Source organism: Colias eurytheme, chromosome 4 (assembly GCF_061535395.1).
Source record: "Colias eurytheme isolate Ceu_HAF_F1 chromosome 4, ilColEury1 Martin Lab GWU primary, whole genome shotgun sequence".
NCBI classification, from domain to species: Eukaryota; Metazoa; Arthropoda; class Insecta; order Lepidoptera; family Pieridae; genus Colias; species Colias eurytheme.
Genome location: NC_142983.1, coordinates 5604561 through 5626372, shown reverse-complemented (window position 1 = coordinate 5626372; position 21812 = coordinate 5604561). Strand labels below are relative to the sequence as shown.

The 21812-nt window shown below is 32.7% G+C and overlaps 2 protein-coding genes across 2 annotated transcripts; one reads left to right on the top strand and one right to left on the bottom strand.

The window, feature by feature from the left end:
• Positions 1 to 5703: 5703 nt before the first annotated feature.
• Positions 5704 to 9295, top strand: LOC149908963 (uncharacterized). The gene is made up of 4 exons (XM_090120552.1): positions 5704 to 5815; positions 6105 to 6306; positions 8091 to 8141; positions 8963 to 9295. The coding sequence occupies exons 1-4, from the start codon at positions 5810 to 5812 to the stop codon at positions 9256 to 9258; spliced, it is 555 nt and encodes a 184-aa protein (XP_089976678.1). The 5' UTR covers positions 5704 to 5809; the 3' UTR covers positions 9259 to 9295.
• Positions 9296 to 14988: 5693 nt separating this feature from the next.
• Positions 14989 to 18486, bottom strand: LOC149908962 (uncharacterized). Its single transcript, XM_090120538.1, has 5 exons — positions 18272 to 18486; positions 17903 to 18099; positions 16230 to 17307; positions 15862 to 15992; positions 14989 to 15135 (listed from the first exon to the last, which is right to left on the bottom strand). Exons 1-5 carry the CDS (start codon positions 18343 to 18345, stop codon positions 15095 to 15097), a joined length of 1521 nt encoding a protein of 506 aa, XP_089976664.1. The 5' UTR covers positions 18346 to 18486; the 3' UTR covers positions 14989 to 15094.
• Between the last annotated feature and the right edge of the window lie 3326 nt (positions 18487 to 21812).

Genomic DNA, 21812 nt, shown 5'->3' with positions numbered 1-21812 from the left:
CGACTGCCAAACTTGCGACTTGAAATTCAAAGTAGGTAACTTACCTAACTACCTTAATGTTGCAGTTGCCATCCTAGCAGTGCAGTGATAAAGTGTGATATGCTAGGAGCATAAAAGAGGGGCTTGACCGAAAAAAAGATATCTACATACTTTATGGTCAATAAAGACGAAGGCTACATAACGTTTTTTTCGTTTTAACCTTACTATTAGACCAGTGCCGATAATTTTTGAAACAAAAAAAAAAAATCACAGTATACCCAGATTACATGGGTATTGGGTAACTCATATTATGATTTATGAGTACCGCAAGAATCAAGATAGATATATCCAACGTATTTTAGGATACATTTTTAGACTTCTGACTGGTTTATGACGTCCTTGCATTGAGTTTTATTATCATGAACTCATCATAGCATTTGCAACCTTTTGTAACAGTTTATCTGTTCATCAAACTGAGCTCAACGTAATAATTTTAAAAGTAACCGACTCGTATGTATACATAAATGGAGATTGTGGTTAAAGCATGAAGTAGGTAGTTATGTATTATGGTTTACTTAAATTATTCTTCTCTGAAAAACTCATAAGTGATAAGAAAGAGTATAAGTTTAAATAAATGAGGTGGTAGGTAGACACACATATATTGGGTCTACGATAGACCCAATATACGTGTGTCTACCACCTCACCGTGTATAGACCCACCCCACCTATACGTGTGTAGACCGTCTACGGCCAAAACGATTGACTAAATATCGACGATTGACTAAATATCCAGATTCCAGGCCCCGATACGCAATAATAACCATCGATGCTGAACAATTAATTAAGGATGGTGCTAGAAAACTGAAAATTTCTGTATCAATTAATGTGTTTGATGTGGATTAATGATCATCTAACTGATATAATATTTAAGTGCAATAGAAATTGTTAGTGTTACAATTGCGTAATGTTGTCAGGTGATAGTTCTATAATTATTACTATGAGTCATAACTTTTTATCAACATGTAGTGTATAGAGACATGGTATTACATGTAGGAGTAGGTAATACACTATATACTTATCATTTGTACATGTTTGTGGTCATCAATACATCATCTAGTGCCACAGAATAATAACTAAGTAGTAGCTATATATACTAGTGCGTAGATACGGGTACAATATATTATACGTAGTTATTGATCGATTACATAGTTAACTATCATTAAGGTATTAAGTACCTATATTATAAAAAAATAATAATAAAATTGAAATAAAACCACATACCCGTAGACCCCAGATTACGCTTGCCATATATGTTTAGACGAGCTTCTAAAACACCACCACCACTATATATGTTCACAGAAGGAGCGACATCTATATAAACTAATAACGTAAGTACATATTCAGTAAATGTCCCGGATCTCCATCCAATTTCATAAGTTACACCGTACAAAAAGAATAACGTGTGATTTGTGCGACTTGATGGCCGACAATTACTTCATCATGAGTGCAATGTTTCGCGATTAAACGCAACATTCACACCGGGATGAAATACTTAATTATGCCATTTAGTTCGAATAACCGTTGAAAAGAAAATACTTCATCCTGCGATTTAAATTGCGCATGTGTAGGTGTATTGGTACCTAAATTAATGTGTAAGAACTAAGGACGCTCGTAAATCGTTTATTGATTTCTAGATGGTAGATTAAGGATTAAGCGGAGGCGAACTGTTAGTGCGTGTATGTATACGAAAAGGGCCCCAGCGAGTTCCCTTCTAAAAATATGAATAGATTTGGTGAATATCATTGAACTAGCTGTGCGCCTCGGTTTTATCCGCATTGCTACGCTCCTCTTGTGTTATTAGAGTGATGATGTTATAGCCTTCCTTGATAAATGGGCTATCTAACACCTTAAGAATTTTTCAAATCGGACCAGTAGTTGCTTAGATTACCGCGTTCAAACAAACAAACCCTTCAGCTTTATTATATTAGTAGGTATAATTATTTGTATTAGAATCATCGATTGATGATTCTAATACAAATATATAAATACATAATTACTTGTATTAGAATCATCAATCATGTCCTGCTATTACCTACGGGCCACGTGTTTATTACAAGGGTTCTTAGGTACAAAAAGAAATTATATAGGTAAGAAAAAAACTAGTTAACTAAAACCACGCTTAAAGCTCTAGAAATTATTAATGCTCTTAAGTTTACAAGTGAACAATGTTTGAATGAAATCTGTCATAACGGGTACGGTGGGTCAGGAGATTGTAACATACAAACTTACAAATATACAGGTGAAGCAAAATTAGCGCGTTAAAAATATTATACAGTCTGTTGGATAGTAAGGTAACAATTTAGGAAGTCGTTGTTTCGAAATCAACATCCCACTTTGTCTTATTTATTCCGCATAAATTATACAGCTTATGGCCAAACACGCTAAAGCCATGACAAACCTATCGATAAAGTATGACCCATGTTTGTATACTTCCGTAACATCGCAGCGCGGCAGCAGATCAAGTGAATGTAATTCCTTATCTTAAATCATTAAAAATAAACAAAACTTAAGCAGATAAATGTTGTGCATTACTTACATTTGATCTTGCGCAATTTTGGTTCTCATGATTGTTTTTAACAATAACGTTATTGTAGTTATGATCTGTGAAAATATGGTAAAAGTGTGTTTTACTTTTTATCCGACTGTTCCAGAAAGAGTGTTGTGTTTTTCCAGAGTAGGTATAGATATTTCATATTTAATTATTTGCGAAGATTATATTGACCAGCTACTTATGGTCAATTATTATAACTACACAAAATAAAACATTTTCTTACCATCAAGATACTGTTTAGATGATGAACAGGCTATACAGGGTGTAATCGTTAAGTGTGCACAGGCGCTTATTCCGTAACTATTACAGATATCAAAAAACTTTAAACTGATATCGAAAGTACCTACTTAACCTAATGAGTAAAATGGCCATAATAAATTTTTAAAAATAAAACGAGAAATATCCAAAAATGTTACATTAAACGCTCCCATACATTTTATTTCCCATACATTTTGTACTCATAGCAGATTTTCGAAGTGACGTCCTCATTGTGCTGTGTGCAATACAATGAGGAGCTCTATTTACAGTTTCTAAATGAACTTCCCTTCAATTTGCGAAGCAATTAAAGCAGAAAACCAAAAAAAAGAAAGAAAAAGCTAAAATCTTTCATATATTAAATGTACATGGGATATTCATATCTTATACTAAATGTATGGGAGGGTTTAAAGTTATTTTTTTAGATATTTCACGTTTTATTTAAAAAAAATATTATGGCCATTTTACTCATTAGGTTAAGTATGTACTTTCGATATCAGTTTAAAGTTTTTTGATATCTGTATTAGTTAAGGAATAATCACCTATGCACACTTTACGATTACCAACACCCTGTATAGTGATTACCTAGATGTAAAGGGTAAATATTAACCTTGGAAGCTTAGTCATATAGTTAATTTATACATAGGTATATTGAATTTTGGATATTCAATTCAATTTTAGGCAAATACATTTAAGTTCAATCCTACAATATAGTATTGCTATTTGACCTTTTTTGGTTTGACCGTTAAACGAAGATTCAATACCTTAATTTATTTTTGCGAGACACAAATATATTTTGTGTACCTACAGCAATCTACCACGTCTTTGATGAAGGCTAACTTAACTGTCGTGAGCTTATCTAAATCAATGTCGCCTTAAACTGGCTAGTGATGCAGGTCATTTTTGATTTGAGATAGGTTAAAGTGGAATACATATTTCAACATCACCATTGGCCAAAATACCTTTATGCGGGGACATGGGCCTTCTATGAGGGTTGAAGCTTAACGGATCTCTGTAATTTAATTGTTTAAAATAAATAAATAAAAATAAATTAACTCACAACGAGTAAGGTTAGCAAGTGCGGGTTAGTTCTGCACGCTCGTCAGCCCCCTTAGTCAAGTGGCTTTCTGTTAGCGTAGCGTTCAATAGAATAGACTACGAATGTATGAGATTGACGTAACCTGTAGATACGTTTATCTACAGCCTACGTCAATCTCGTACATTCGTAGTCTATTCTATTGAACGCTACGCTAACAGAAAGCCACTTGACTAGGGGGGCTGGTCCTAAAACCTGACCTATCGATTTTAAGTTTATCACTGAACCAACCATCACAGCTCCAGGCTCCTGTGAAGTATATAATATGTAATAAACATTCTTTTACAATTAAATAATAAACATTCACAAATTGGTAAAAATCAAATGTAACGTCCTGCGCGGAATTTGCCTCATTTTGAACGAACTTTATCGATACTGTTAACTGTTGTCGTACAGTCTTAATCACACCTAAACTTCCTTTTACAAAACAATTTTGAACTCCTACCTTTATGTCCATTTTATCCAAGTTCATAAACGCTTTAAATGAAACGATAATGGATGCTCATATAATGAGCCATCAGCTAACAACTTATTTGTGATAGGTATTATATTGCGATGGTGTCAAGATGCCTTTGTTAAAGGACAATGATTCTTATCTACTTACATTTTCTGTCATTATAAATTTCAATTACTACTGTGTAATCATATGCTTCGTAGATTCAAATTAGCTAATGACTCTGCCAAGTAGTAGGTATTAGTTACATACACTCAGATAGCTAATAATGATAGTTTTTGACCTCATCTTTGTTCTAGTGTCAGGTTTAAAGTTACCTACAGTTGCTAAGGACAGGACTCCTAGGTATGAAAGATGATACTTACAAAATATAAGTACTTAGGTATATAAGTATACTTTCTGGGATTATATTTATAAAATTATCATTATATCGTCAAGTCTGGCTTTCAAAATAAATAACAGATTAACTGTATATTTTGAAAAAATAACAATTTAGATTTTTAGCTAACTACATCTGCACTGGAATTTCCCGCTTGAGCTTACAGAAGTACATGCTGATAAATGTGTGTATGAAATTGATTTTGTGCGGTTCAAGAGACTTTCACCAAAATTAAACGAAGGAAATTAAGACATTTTGTACTTACAAAATAAAAATATGATATATTTAGTTACTCATTATAATATTCAAGAATATTATAAATTCATTAAAAATTAGTCAATAATAATCATGTCAAGTCTCGAGAGGAATTTCTTTTGTAGGGAAGGGAATATAGTATAGGTATTTAAAAATAATACCTATAAGGAAAATATTATAGTACCTAGTTTCTTTTTATTACTTCATCGATAATGAAAATTCTTTGAAAGCTTTGTAATACCCACAGACAAGGTTTCCTTTTAGTATTAAATATTAATCCCTGTTCAACCCGGGTAGAGCCACGTCTAATGTTGTAATTATAATGTACGTAATATAAACTCATAGCAGAGCCGTCATATAATTTTCGTCATATCATATTGTAAAATATATTTACAAAATATTTTTGATCATGAACATTGAACGTTACAAACATTTGATGCCCAGCAAAATTGTTAATTTCGCAAGAAGAAATAAAGAACCTTGTACTGCCTAAAATTGTTTTGGTATTAAAGTTTTCCATACATTTTGAATTAACAGCAATTTGTTGCCATGAATAAAAATTTACAAGGTCCTGAAGCGCGGTCAACTGATCTTATTGTATAATTACAGCGATGGTGTGGTCTCAGCAAGTACAGGGACAATGGGTTGCATCACGCTGGCCACGGAAGAGCTTCCGTTCTCTAACGTCTCACGGCCCTCGCCTGCCTAGTGGGAGATGCCCATTCTGTATATAACACGACTACGCAGAACCACAATATGCACTAACCGAATAGCATCATCATGAAGGTAACATTGTTACGATAAGCTCCACACATTGAAATATTTTGATTCTCTGGCGTTTATCGATATTTTAAATAGATATTAATATTCCAAAGATGTGAAACTGAAAATAAATCAAAATGAGAACAAAAAAGAAAAAAAGAGTGGATTTCCATAGATATTGCAATTTTAATATTGATCTAATTTTTATTTATTTGTTTACAAAAAAATATTAAACACGATCATTACACGCACCTATTATTTACAAAGTAAACATTTACCAACCTCGATATTGATTTTTCTTCTATATTTCCAGGTATTCGTATGTTTATTAGCCTTAGTGGCAGCCGCTAGCGCCGGCTACATCGGAGGTGGTAACGGCGGATGGTCCGGCGGCGGTGGCGGTGGCTACGGCGGCGGCGGCTGGTCTAGCGGCGGCGGCAGCGGCGGATGGTCGAGCGGCGGTGGCGGTTATGGCGGCGGCGGCTTCGGCGGCGGCCACGGTGGAAGCGGCGGACGTGAGTATCGAACTTTCCAGAAATAAGAACTAGGTAGTGTGAACTTTGTTGTTGTAAGTTTACAAGCAATATTACAGCAACAAAGTTCTAAGTATTAAGCAATCTTACAACAACAAAAGTAAATCAGTAAATCTTCCGTCTTCTATACGAAAGATTTGTTGCTACTATGATATGAAATAAGTTTACGCAAAATCATTTTTTTCTCTAGGTATGTAGAGTTGTAAAAACAGTTATGAACAATTTTTGAAAATTCAAGGTTGAATTTTTTTAAATAATGCATTTTTGATGTTGCAATTTGTTAAAAAAATGTTGATACTTATTACTAGGGATGTAACGATACATGATTTTGCCGATACGATACCGATACCGATATTTGTAGTAATGTATCGGCGATACCGATACCGATACCGATATCGATGGCTTGGTAGAAAAATAAATAGTGAATTATGCATAAAAAGTTACCAACATTTAACAGAGACAACTGTTAATCGTATTCTTTTAAATAAAAATGCCAAATCAAAAAACAACAAAACCATTTATTTTAGTATTATTATTTTACGAAGTCAGTTAAACTCCATTTTGCCGTTTTCACCTACTAAGGGCCCTTACCCTTAGTAGGTGAAAACGGCAAAATGGACTGTTTTCTATGAGCTATAATTGAAAATATTGAAGTTTTTTCGCACTGAAATTTCTAATATGTATTACAGAACGTATGTGTGATGGGATGACTGTTTCCAAAACACGATTGGAAAAATTTTGCTCGATAAAAAAAAATCCTGAAGTTACCTCTAAAATATCATATAAATGCTCATTACAACCGTATTTTACGATAATAATTCGTATAAAATCACAAAAACATATAGGTATTTACCTTCTCGATTTCGTGACTGTTTTAGATTTAGAAAATACTAAATATTTTCATTCACTTTTTGATAGAAATGTGAATGGCGCTTACGATTTTTAGTTTCGAGCACGTTGATTCCATACTAAACGCGGACCCCCTCACCGCTTACCTCAGGCCCGAATAGCTGAATTTTCGCTGACCGCCTAACCCCCCTTAAGTAATACACATACAATCAGTACCTAATAAAAGTTTACTATAATTGGTAGAGTTTTTTCAGAAAACAAAGTGCGCACGCGCGGGCGGCCTCCCGCATCGTTCATTGGGCGCGGATTTTTGAATTATTTGATATCAAAAAAATTGGTTGTTTGTAAAGTAGGTTTACGATCGAGATGTTTACGTGATAACATAATGCAGTGGCAGCGCTCGAGATGAAACGGGAGATCGGTCCGTCTCTCTCTCGTTATACCTGCGATCGCGCTCGTGAGGTTTTGGTGTGACACAAGTTTATGAACATGTCACCCGACTAAAACGATTTTAAAAACGTTATCACGTTAAAAATTAAAAAAATTCAAAATTATTTATTTCTTTCCTTTACATAAACAAATATGTGATTGGAACACTCCTAGTAAGCAAATAAAATGCTTGTGTCAGGAGGTTCCGCTCTTCCTTAACACTATTACAGAAACAGAAATAAAACAATATGAATGAATACAATGCAAAAACATAAAAGAAAAGAAAGAATTTAATAAAAAAATATCGGTATCGGTTGATTTATTATCGGCGATACCGATATATCGGCTTGCCGATATATCGGCCGATATATCGGTATCTGTATCGGTATCGTTACATCCCTACTTATTACATTGTATCTGTACTGAATATGCATATTCGAATCATAAATTAATACTTATAAAATGATAAAATGTCATTTTTTTTACAGAAGTTAAGATCATCAAAATCATAAGCTCCGGAGGTGGCGGCGGCGGTTACGGTAAGTTTATCACTAAAATGTTTTTGTTTACCTTACCACAGAGGCACGCGCCTTTGTTACAGTTACACTAACGACTTAGAAAGGATGCATTAGATAGGAATTGCACAGCATCTAACGTTACCTAACTCTTATCTAATCTAATCTTCCACTCTCCCATAATAGTATCTAGTACCTATGGGTTTATGAAATATGCATTTTCCTGTTGCACTTCTCATAAGCTATGTGTTGCTTAATTGTTGACAGATGTATTTTAAATTGAATAATTACAAAAACTGCAGTAATATATTATTTTACATATATTAGGCATTTATGAACGCTTCTGAGGTCAAAAGACCGCACGAAGGGGTCATCCATTCACTCTCGGGTCTATGAAATTAATATTTCGTAACACTATGTATGTACTGAGGAACACTTAAGTATTCATAAACGATCTCGTATAGTCTATAAATTTGTTTTGCTTTATATTATATTTATCCTTGAATATGTTAATAATAAATTAATGCAAGCCTTTTTACTTTTTTAATTTTCAATTAGGTTAGTAAAATAATAAAATAAGCACACTGACACATTATCACATAAATATTAGAAGATAAAATAAAAAAAAGAAAGGAAAATACATGTGCCTAGCAAAATATGAGAACATTTTTTATATTATTATTTTTTTACTTATTACCGATTCATGTACATAATATTGAATTGTAATTACACATTCAATTGTAAAATTGTTTTTTACTTGTTTAACTAACATACCTACATAGTTAGTACGGTTACAATAACATTGCACTTAAACCATTGTTCATAGTATAATTTTACATCCTCAGGTGGTGGTTTCGGAGGTGGCCACGGAGGCGGTTTCGGAGGCGGCAGCAGTGGCTGGAAACTCGGTGGAGGCGGCGGTTACGGCGGTGGTTCCAGCGGCTGGAAGCTCGGAGGCGGCAGCGGCGGTTTCGGAGGCGGTTCCGGTGGCTGGAAGCTCGGCGGCGGCGGCGGTTATGGAGGCGGTAGCAGTGGATGGAAAAGCGGCGGTGGAGGCGGTTACGGAGGCGGCAGCAGTGGATGGAAGAGCGGCGGTGGCGGCGGCGGCTGGTCCAGCGGCGGCTCCTCCGGCTGGTGGTGATCTTTTACTTGCGACAATACACTAATACCTCCTTAAATTGATTTTTATTTACTTAAAATCCTAAGTCCTTTCTCTGTAGTCCGCAATACACAGAACAAGATATAATAGCCAATAAGTACCTATATTCATCATCATTAGCCCATATATTATGTTCCTACTGCTGGGATACGGGCCTTAATCCACGTCGCTTGCCAACTGCTAAGTGCGAGTTAGCGGATGTAGCGGTCCTGACCACTAATATTTTGAATTATATTTTAATCTAAAGCGCAGAAAACTTTTCAAGAAACCATAATTTTCGTATGGCATACGTAATAGACAATTCATATTCATTTCAATTATACAGGGTGTCCCACCGTTGGTATACTAAGCTCAAAGGGGGTTATAGTTTTGCATACGCTGAGTACGTAAAAAATACTTATAAAATTCCAGACGCATTTTTTTTTCAAATAGATGAATTCTTAATACTCTATGTCTAGACCCATAACAAGCAACCCGCCCAACTTTGCCACCCGCACATGAGCTATCTTTTAAGATTATGTTTTCATTGATAAAATGCTCATATTAGCGAAACGGTATATGCCAGCTGCGCGAAGTTAGAGAAGAAAACATGGATTTTAAGGCTGTAGTCTAGCAAAATTGCGTTTTCAACAAGTTATTTGACAATTTTTTCCCGGCTAATGAAATGATAAACTGATTTTTTTTTTCTTGTTTATCAATTAGTGTTATATACGCAATGCGCGTGAATTTTTTCACATTTATAAAGTTACTTTATGTTACCTTAATCAGGCCTTCAAGATAAGTCTCTTTCCCCCAAAATCATTTCGAGCTAAGTTTGTGCACTCACTACGTTGCAACCGATTACAATTTACACAATCTGATCAGCGCATTATTATCCTTATATAGTCGTTATTAAAAACTGCTAAATACAATTGCCGAAAAACTTATGATTTTCTTAATTAGAACGTTATAAATTCATGAAATTTCCCATTTTTTGCCTTACAAAATCTATTGATAAATACTGCTAAAAGTTATTTTTTCCATTAATTTATTCGATTTGGTTGAAGACCAATGAGTATTAATCCTTTAAATTTTTTTTTAAATTTTGATAATTCTTTAAATATTAAAAAAATATTTAAAATAATTAGGAAAAATCCTAGCGAATTTCTTTAGTCGCGCTCCTTGGGCCGGAGCGTTCTGACGTGTGCTCTACGCTCGATTTTCCTTCATACCGAAGTGAAAGTTGCTCTACTTCATTAAATTTAATATTTTTGTTAATTGATTATTTTTATCTTAGTTTTGTGCAAATATTCGTATTTTTAAACATTTGATTTCGATATGGAAAATAAACGAAAAAAATACGCGTGTAACTACTAGAAAAAAAATTATCTTCGAACATAAAGTTAATGAAACCAAATAGATTGCAAAGGTGATTGGCAACAATTTCTTTATTTTACGGGGTGTCAGTAAAGGGATGTATATTTCTTTAAAACTAAAGTAAGCTCATAAATTTTCTTATAATATAATTTTTTTGAAGTTTCAAAAATGTTTATTTTTCATTTGAGAAATACGAAATATAATATAAACTTGTATTGAGAACTTGAACTTCCCAAGTTCATCCGGGGAAATCCCCATACGGGGAAAATGATTTGTTTACTCCAAAATTGATCCGAGGTGTTTTAATTTTTTCTTCTAGTCATTTTCAACGTAGCGGCATGTTGTTTGATTATTAATTTTGTAACATAAATGCAGGATGTTGGTTTTATATTCTGATCTTACAGACGCGCTGACAAATTTAGTCCGCCATTTCTAGTTTAGTCTACCAACTCTAAGTACCAATATTAAAACGAATGGATTATCATCACATCATCAAAACTCAGATGTAATGGAAGATCACAATAACATAGAAAATTCAGTGGGTGTTGAGAACTAAACAAACAGAAGTAACAGAGACGCGAAGAATAAAAAAAGAGGACGAAAACGATAATTCGTTGATGCTTTCCCTTTTCGACATATTGTAAGGGTACATCACCAATCTGCAAAAAACAAAACTGATGATTCCCAATTGCTGATTAAAAATGAAAAACAAATAATTGACAACAGTGGTGAAAATTTGCTGATCACAATGAAACATCCTTCAGTGGTAGCAGATTTACTCATTTCAAATGTATCGGTGAACAGCGTAAAGGAGAGGAGGACAGGAAAACATTATGAATGTGGATGGTGGATTGTATACAGGGTGTAATCGATAAGTATGTGCAGGCGATTATGACGTTATTATTGCAGGTATCAAAAAACTTAAAACTGATATCGAAATTACTTTACCTAATGAGCAAAATGACAATAATAACTTTTTAAAAGTATAACGAGAAATATCTAAAAAATTTACTTTATACACTCCCATATCAAAAAGGGAAAATGGGACTAGTAGAAGTTAAATGTCTAATTCCGGCAAAAGACATGAATGCGGAAGATGCGGTTAAAAAAAAATTAATATTTGAAATACAATGCAAAAAATAACACTTTTGTCATAGATAAGAATCATGACTATTTTTTCTAAATTCAGGGACAACTAAACGTTGCAGAAGCAGAAGTCTGCTTATTTGCTGTTTGGACTGGAGTGAATAATTCGTTAAAAATAGAATATATAAAAAAGTATGTAACGTTTAGGCAAAATAAAATGATGGACCATTATCAAGATTTTACATAAATTGCCTACTGTCAGAATTGATTGATTCGAGACTTCAGCATTCGATGCCCATCAAGGACCCATCCTATATCATTCAAGCGATTGAAAAAAAAGAGATAAATCCAGTGCAACCGATAAAGCATCAGAATGCTAGCAAAAGATTTATTAGGTTTATCAATATAAATCTATATATTACACATAATATAATAAATCTGTAGAAGACGCGAAGACTGACATCCGCGCGGACGGAGTCGCGGGCGGAAGCTAGTCAGAAATAAATATTTTTTGTTTTCATTTAACACAAACATTACATTTTTTTTATTATATACAAAATTTGTTTATCCGTTTTATTAGTTAAACTGAACAACTTTCACTAAGAAACTTAGGTCGAAAAAAATGTATAGAGTTCTGCATTTTGTATGGAAAGCTTATTTTTTTTTATATTTCGTCCAAATTTCTTTGTAAAAGTTGATCAGTTATATAAACATGAAGTTGAAGATATCAATAGAAAGTATTCGCAAATTTTGTGTACTGATAAAAAAAAAATCACCCGGTGTAATTTTCACGAAAATTGTTTCAAATTGTCATTTTTGGTACTTATTACGAATATTAAATTATGCATACGAATGATTTAATTTTTAAAAATTAAGTGGAGCAACTTTCCCTTAGTACATTTGTATTATTTACATATAGGATGACAGGATGCATTTGTTTGCACTACTAGACCAAGCCCTTAGGGTGACAAATCAACATCGAGCTATGCTGCACTGTACTGCGCTGTGCTGTGTTTGGTCAACTCGCTCGTCTAATATTTTAATGAGGATACAAACAAACCATGCTGTGCTGCGCTGTGTGAGGCTACGCTCTGTTTAAAAACGCAGCAGTCTCGAGCGAGGCGCGCTACCCGCCGTGCTGAGCCGCGCTGTGCCGAACTGTGCTATGTTTTTATGGAGCTCTGCCATGCTGCGCTGTGTCGAGCTTATCACTACATAGTATAAAATAAAGTCGCTTTCTCTGTCCCTATGTCCCTATATCCCTTTGTACGCTTAAATCTTTGAAACTACGCAACGGATTTTGATGCAGTTTTTTTTAATAGATAGAGTGATTCAAGAGGAAGGTTTATATGTATAATAACATCCATTAAATAGTGGAGAAGTACTGTTATTTTTGAGGTTTCTAATGTGATGTCGTAAAAAATTACATTTATTCCGCTTAAATTGCAAACGCAGGCTGAACGCCCTACGAGTTTTATCAAAATAATGTACTAAGTATTTATACACATTGAAAAGGTCTACAGAAAAGTCCGCGATGGTATATGTCTATCTCTTATGGATAACCCACAATAACTTATTTTTGTCATTTACTTTTTACGACAAATAATGGCTAATTTTCGAAGCGATTTTAACCAATACAGCATTAATCCTTAACCAATTAAATACCTTGAATACATTGTTCATTTAATATATTATGGCCCTTTACACCGTATGATTTAAGTGAATATTTTCGAAGATATTACAGATTTAAAAATAGCGGGGCGTAGCGTTTGCGGCGGTACCGGCCGGCCGCCCGGCTAAACTAAACTAAACTAAAAAAAATGTTGTGTGGTTTTATGAAACCACGGTAAAAGTGAAACTGTTCGAACGGTTCCGAACACTGCTTTGTGTAGCGCATGTCGCGTGACGGTCGGCTGCCGAGACCAAAAAGTTTGAGACGATGTAATAAAAGTTTCACTTTAAAAACAGAACTTCTTTTTCAAAACAAAATAAACTTCTAAGTAATAATAATAAACATATCAAAGCACATATTTATCTATGTTTGGCTTAGTTTTGAGCCTTGTCTGTCCATCTTTTCCCAAGTAAAAATCATGGGAACTTCAGATATCTCTTCATTGTCATCGTCTTGCTCGGTTTCCACGTTGTCTTCCACCTCACTGTCATTTTCGTCTTCATAGCAGAAACAGAACTTGATTCTTCCAGCAACAATCTGATTTGATCATCGTTCATTTTGACATGAAGTATGTCCTAAAAAATTGGTCAAAATGTAATTTAGAGCAACATTCATACATATATTTTACTATACATACTTCATAAAGTATTCAAAGTCTTAAAAAATATATAAATGTACAAAATATATAATATTAATACTTACACAAAAACTTGCACCTATACTCGCGTCAGTCTCACGGACCGATTGGCGCCAAATGCTATGACACGTGAACTTCTGCCGACCACGCCGCGACCTGCACTAAAATGAAGTCAGCCCCAAATCCGGAAACTAGCAAGGAACTCGACTTCACAGGATTTACCTGCATAAAAATAATTACGAAAATGTGTTTCGTCGGTCTCACAGACCAACGCGCGAGTATAGGAAGGTTAAAAAACGTAGCTTAAGAAACACAGCACAGCACAGCGCAGTACAGCGCAGCATCGTTTAATTGTTAAAAAAACGTAGCTTATGAAACACAGCACAGCACAGCGCAGTACAGCGCAGCATAGCTCGATGTTGATTTGTCACCCTTAAGGAAAAATTTATCAAAAAAAATTTGACGTAATTTTTTTTAAGTATTTTTTACGTGATCAGTGTATGCAAAACTACAAGTCCCTTCGCGCTTAGTATACCAATAGTGGGACACCCTGTATAGTGGCCTAGTGGCTATTATAATGTGGATGAAATGGAGTAACATAAATACATTCTGACATGATTTCGATAAGACTTCTTTTGGCTTTCCTACAATTATGTTTTGAGAACATAATATTATGTTCTGCTAGCAACGTCATGTTAATCTAGAATAAAAAAAGACAACATTCAACAATCAAAGTTCTAAGTCCAGAAATAAAAGTCCGTTCAAAAAAAGTATTTCTACATATTATCATTTTTTAATGTAGTTATAAAAGTATTTTTTAAAATTAATTAACTAATTATTTATTGCATATTAGGTTTTCATGTTTGTGAATTATGTGGACAATTATCTTAATTAAATAAGCACATAAAAAAACATCCATCCATTTACTATTTCAAATGTAATATTGAAAATAAAAGAAAAATTAAAAATGTAAAAAAAGTTTATTTCTTATAACACAAATAAATTACAAAAAGATATAACTAAACAGATTAATGGAAAAAAATAATAATGTCATTTAGTTAAAAAAATCATTTCTTCAATTTCTTGCTTTTAAATAGCTTACTACATTAAGGGCCGATTTTTCAATCGCGAGATAAACAGTCTAATAAATACCCATCGAATAGATTTATTCAATTATTTATCTAACTCATTACGGCTCGCCTATTTTTCAATCGTGATTTATTTGATGAATAACTATCTGACCAAATATTTCCATATTGGCAGCACTGCTCTCAGAGTGGCGAAACAAACATATTAAATTAGTCAAGTTAGAGCGGGATAGAGTCAAATCTTGCAATTTGTCAACAACCGTCATTATGACTCACGTCAGGAGTGCACTTGTCTTCTATGATTGTTGATTGTTGTTTTGATTCGAGTAAAGAGTTTGGTTAAATTTGTGTTTCAATTTATATATTTTACGATGGAAACGACATACTTAAAGGCAGCGTTCGGCAAATTTTCAATGGCATGGTCATCAGTACTATCAAAAACACCAATTTCAATATGATTTTAATTGATAATAATTATATAGAAAGAGGTTTAATTGTTAATAATTCTACGCTCTATGTTATGACATACGAAAATATCTCAAATTTGACGCGTCAGTTGTCAACTCAAACGCCTAACAGTCGAATAGCGCGCTATCTGGCCGTTGGAGCGGCAAATAGATTTATTCCTCAAATAACGTAGTTATTGGATAGATAAGTCCTATTCGTCTATTGAAAAATTGAATATTTTGTTAACTGAAGAATAAAGTCTATCTAGCTGTTTATCTGGGCATTGAAAAATCGGCCCTTAGACCGTTTCCTTTTATTAGGATCAAAATTTTCTTTATCAGATGAGTCAGAACTAGCTGGTGTCTTTCCTCTTACTATTGGTCTTTCTCTTTTATAATCTTGGTATTCTAATGGAGTTAAAACATAGTCTCTGTAAATGTAAACGTTACTGTTTAAATATATTCAGCAAAATTGGCAAATAATGTAAATAAAAAGTTCATGCATGCATTTTTAATTTATATTCACACTCTTTTTATTAAGCACAACAGGCAGAAAATACAGACTGAAAAGAGGTGAAGAAAAATCTTTAAAAATTAAATTATTCTGTTTTGTTTTGCTGTCAATGAATTTTTCCCAGATAAACATGCAGTTTAAACTTTAAACTCACATTAGATCACTGGACCTGTGTACTTGAGCCTCAACTTCAACTTCTCTTCTTTCACTTGCCAAACTATCATCATCTGAATCTTCAATAATCAAACATTTTGACTTATTTCCACAATCAATCTTTTGATTTATAACATCATTCTTAAAAATATCTTCACTGCTAACATTGTTAATAGCCTCACATGATACATCTTTTGTCACTTTACATTCTTCATTCACATCAAAATTGGTATCTTCAGTTTGAACTGCCACTGATGTTTTTGTTAAATTACTAATAGTGTTAGGCTTTAAATCTGATACTTTTATTGTTGTCACAAAACTCTTACTGTCTATTGTTACAATTAGATTTTTGGTGTTATTTTTTTTGTTAGCATCTTTCTTTTCTAAGTCTTTGACACACAAGAAGCAGTTTTCTGTGAGTAAAGCTTTCTTATAAAATGGAACTTTGTATGTTGAGGTAGATGGGGAACAGCACCTAGGTAGCTCTTTATTTACTATTTTATTTAAATCTATATCAGCATCTATAACACTGTCGTCTTGGTCAGCTTGCATTACAGCCATCAAGGCTAATTTATCCTTATCAATTATGTCACTCTGAGAATCATCAATTACAAATGTTTCATCATCCAATCCTATTCCACTTTCATAATTTTCACATAATTTTTTATTAACTTTTGTGATATCTATACTCTTTTCTTTTTTAAATTTTTTAGGCCTCTTGTTGAAGTTTTCGTTTAATATACTGTTATTTAAAGTTCTCTTTTTTGTTTTTGTGACATTTATGTTACTTCCAGTATTGACATTTAAATCAGCAAAAGGCTTTCGTGAAGCTCTTTTTGTTTTTAAGCTTGTTTCATTTTGATTTAACCATTCTTGGACATAATTTATAGATTTCTCCATTTTTGTTTTTTCAGACCTTGAAATGTTTTCACCAGGTAGAAGAGAAGGTCTTAAATTCTCTTTTTCTGTAAAAATGGAACTTTTCCTCTTATTAAAGTATTTCATAGGGGCTTGAATGCATTCCGGAAATAATTCTTTTTCAACCTTCAGTTGTTCTGAAATACGGTGTTGCCTGTAAACTAACAAAACAAAAATTGTTAAGTGATGATATTTACTATTTAAAATATTGTTTATACGTCATATATTATGAAAAGATTTTAAGTAATAAGTACATAAGCATTGTCAATGGTATATATATTTCTTAGTAATAATATTATAAATGCGAAAGTTTGTAAGGATGGATGTGTTGTGTATGTTTGTTACTCTTTCACGCAAATACTACTGGACTGATTACAATTAAATATAATTTTTATAATATATTTCAATTCAAAAATGGTTTTTAAAATTAATGTTATTCACAAATTTTTCTTAAATTTCGAAATCTTGAAGATTAAATCTTGAAGATTTTATGCTATTTAGTTGATCTAGAATATTTTGTTTTAGTTGGAATTTAAGTACCTAAATAGTAAATACATAAAACTTTTAAAAACTTTGTACTTTTTTGTTGATAATAATTGCAGTATGTTTATTCAAGACCTAAAAAAAAATATACAAAAGAATATGGCTTGCATACAAAATGGAAATATATTATATTGAATACAATAAGCCATTATCATTAAGTATTGAAAGAGGCTCATGTACCTCACATATATATTAAAAGAAATTGACATTTACCATCCACATTAAATAGGTCTTGAAATGTATTCAATAATTCTGAGGCATGTTTCACTCTCTCCGTCTGTGGTATGTCCAAAAAGGTTGAAGTATTTGATGAAGGAGAACACAGCATGCATGTAGTGTTAATTGCTAAACATTTTTCACATATCGAATGGCCACAATTATATCTCAGGCGCGTATTATTAAGTTGATCGCTGTAAGCAATCAACAAACGTTGTTATTATTAGATGCATATAAATTTATATTTCTCAAATGATTCTATTGCTAATATAACTACCATTATAAAATTGATTTCATAGAAATTCTAGAAATGAATTTTTCTTTAAACATAAATTAAACACTATTGTGTTCTAGTCGTAAACATACCAATTGACACATCGACAACCGTCGACTAATGTTTTGATACAATTAACAGCAGAATTAATGTTAAAACTATTCATACTAGGTTCTTCATCTTACACTTATGGAAAAAATATCAAATATAACAAATTACTGTATGGTTTATTGGCTTTATAATTAAGACAAATGTATTTATTTAAATAAACAAGTTTCGAAAGCCACAACACGACGCTGACGATTTCACAACTGACATGTGTCCAGTCCAGTGTCATCAGTCAAGTTGACACTTGACACAGACAAAAAACCTGTAAACAGGAGTATTTTAACAGATAACTATCTAACCTTATCTAACCCTACCTGCCTATTACCTAGAACTTTTTTTACATAAAAGTTTTCAAATAAATAATATTCTAGAGTTTACTCATAATCCTAAAAAAAGTAAAACGGAAAACGATAAAGTAGGTATAGTATGTAAAAATAAAAAGGATGAAACGTGATAGTAGGTACAGCTTTTCGTTATATTATATATATACTATTTATTTTCTTTAAAACACTATACACTGCAAAAGTCATTATACCACATTATATTAATATTATGAAGAAGAAATTAGATTAAATACCTACTCATGGTTTCTTAAAAAATATACAACATAATAAAGTTTATTTATCCTACCGACTTTATTTTTTTTAAATACATACTATTAATTGTATCTGTTACCGGCAATAATATGTATAATCCGGTATTCTATACATTGCCTAGGCATTGTATAGAAGACCTAAAACCACCCTAAAACGTATGTAATATGTATGAAATATCACTATCACTACATAGTATAAAACAAAGTCGCTTTCCCTGTCCCTATGTCCCTTTGTACGCTTAAATCTTTGAAACTACGCAACGGATTTTGATGCGGTTTTTTTTAATAGATAGAGTGATTCAAGAGGAAAGTTTATATATTGTATAATAATATCCATTAAATAGTGGAGAAGTACTGTTATTTTTGAGGTTTCTAATGAGATGTAGTAAAAAATTACATTTTTTTCGCTTACATTGCAAACGCAGGCTGAACCCTACGAGTTTTATCAAAATAATATACTAAGTATTATACAAATTGAAAAGGTCTACAGAAAAGTCCGCGATGGTATATGTCTATCTCTTATGGATAACCCACAATAACTTTTTTTTGTCATTTACTTTTTACGACAAATAATGGCTAATTTTCGATGCGATTTTAACCAATACAGCATTAATCCTTAACAAATTAAATACCTTGAATACATTGTTCATTTAATATAGATCTATATGGCCCTTTACACCGTATGATATAAGTGAATATTTTCGAAGATATTACAGATTTAAAAAGTGCGGGACGTAGCGTTTGCGGCGGTACCGGCCGGCCGCCCGGCTATCTATTTTATACCCGTGCGAAGCCGGAGCGGGCCGCTATGTTATTATAATTTATATACAACGTTCACAATTTTTCTGTAGTGTATTGCACCCGTGCGAAGCCGGGGCGGGTCGCTAGTTATTCATATTATAAATAATTAATAATTGCTAAAATATTGTGATACTATTAGGTGTTCTTGTCACAAAAGTAAGTTATTGTGCGCTACGGTTGCGATTAACATTGGTAAATTATTTATTTTACACATTGTCTGTGAAACAATAGGTACTCTATAGTCTATACAATCCCTAGGCGTAGTATAAATTACCTAGGTAAATTAATGAAATGGAAAATATAAGGGAAAATATTAGTCACTATATTTCATACATCATCTGAACGCCGCATGTATTCTGTATATTTCCTAGGTATTGTATAATATAAATAATAGAGATTGAAAATCTTTTAATTTTATAGTTTCGTAGTTATATTATTTTTAATGTTATCTTCTGATTAAGGGTATACCTAACTACGGATCATTATTTAAAATCGGTCAGAAAGGTTCGTGATTCATATCAGCACAACGTAAAAGCCATATGAAAAATACCTCACTAATGTGGTTTTGATGTTATCGAAAGTGCTGTAAAAGCGTCCAATGTAGTTTTCTATAGAAATAAATGGTAGTGGGACCCCATGACGAATTACCGGCTTTCGGCTAGGTCCGTTTCTAAACTATAAGACCATTGCCATTTTAATTCTTGTTTCTTGAAGAATAAAGTTGAATGATCGTTAATGTAATCATGAATGCTAAAATTTTTAATTAAAAAAAACTTCATAAGATAGAGATACTTTAGGATAGTGTTTAATGTTTATGACATTTAAATATAATATATTTTTTTAGTACCTAATATATTTGATCCATAATATTCAATAGAACAATATAATATGATATCATATACGTATGTATTATAATACTGTGATGATATTTTCATGAAGGTAATTTTATTTTAACATCTTATAAGTAAAATTGCAATATTTATATCCTCCATTGCATAACGCCTAGTGCGCTATGAAGTACCTATACATATATTAAGATTCCCAATACGTTCTAAGCGAAATCAATATTGCGAACCTCCATACAGATGAGTGGGTGTTTAAGTGTTGTTTGCTATGGTCCTAATGAGAGGGGAGGCAATATTACATTGTCCTGGATCAAGTGAGATTTGCACGTCCTGTTTCTTGAAATTGTGTATACTTCACCTTTTATTGTGTATAGTGTATTAGAAAGTGTTCTAATTCACTACAAGTGTAGGTACCGAAAAAAAAACTCTAGGTTGAAAAATAATAAGAACCGTGTCATGTTTTGTTTCGTTTAAAGTATTAAATTAAAAAAAGTGTCCATTTGACACTTTTAAAATTGGTCGTTTTTATTTGGAAATTTTATTGGCTCTCATTTCCCTCTTTGTAATGGGATCTCTCCCTTTAGTGGAGTTTATTTAAATTCATTCTTTGTAGAATTTCCTTTTCGTGCCTCGTGCCCGTTGAAATGTTTGCTCACTCAGATATTTTTCTATAAAAATTTATATGAATTGTGAGTTATTATATTTTAATGCATAATCATTTACTTTTTGCTTTGTACCCAAAATAAATATTGTAATAATTAACATGTAGATATTCAGTAATTAGTATGTAGATTCTAAAATATAAAAAGTGCTACCTAACTGAAGGTGATATTGTATAAACGCTCCAGAGAAAAAAATATAATTTATTTAACATTACCAAATCAGTTACTTACGCCTTCGACGCTTCGTTAATTAAAATCTATTATCTTCTTTGATACTTCTCGGTAATTAAGTGATAGTAGAGTGTAGTGTACCCTTCCCTAGAGACGCGCGACAACGGGATACATAAAATATTCACTCCCTAAACCGGGTAATAGCCACGCTTTAACCGTATAACAGCTTTCTATTTGAATTTGTATGGACCACATTACTATTTAAGTGCTTGAAGCAAACACCGTGGTATTTAGCCAAGTGCAGGTTATAAAAGCTCTTAAAAGTGGTAATGGTTGATATTTTTTATGAACCGTTACTGGGGTTGCGTACAACGTAATAAATTTATAGTATTAACATGACCTTGATTGGCTACTTTTTTGTTCCTCTTTCTTATGTGAAAACTAAAAATAT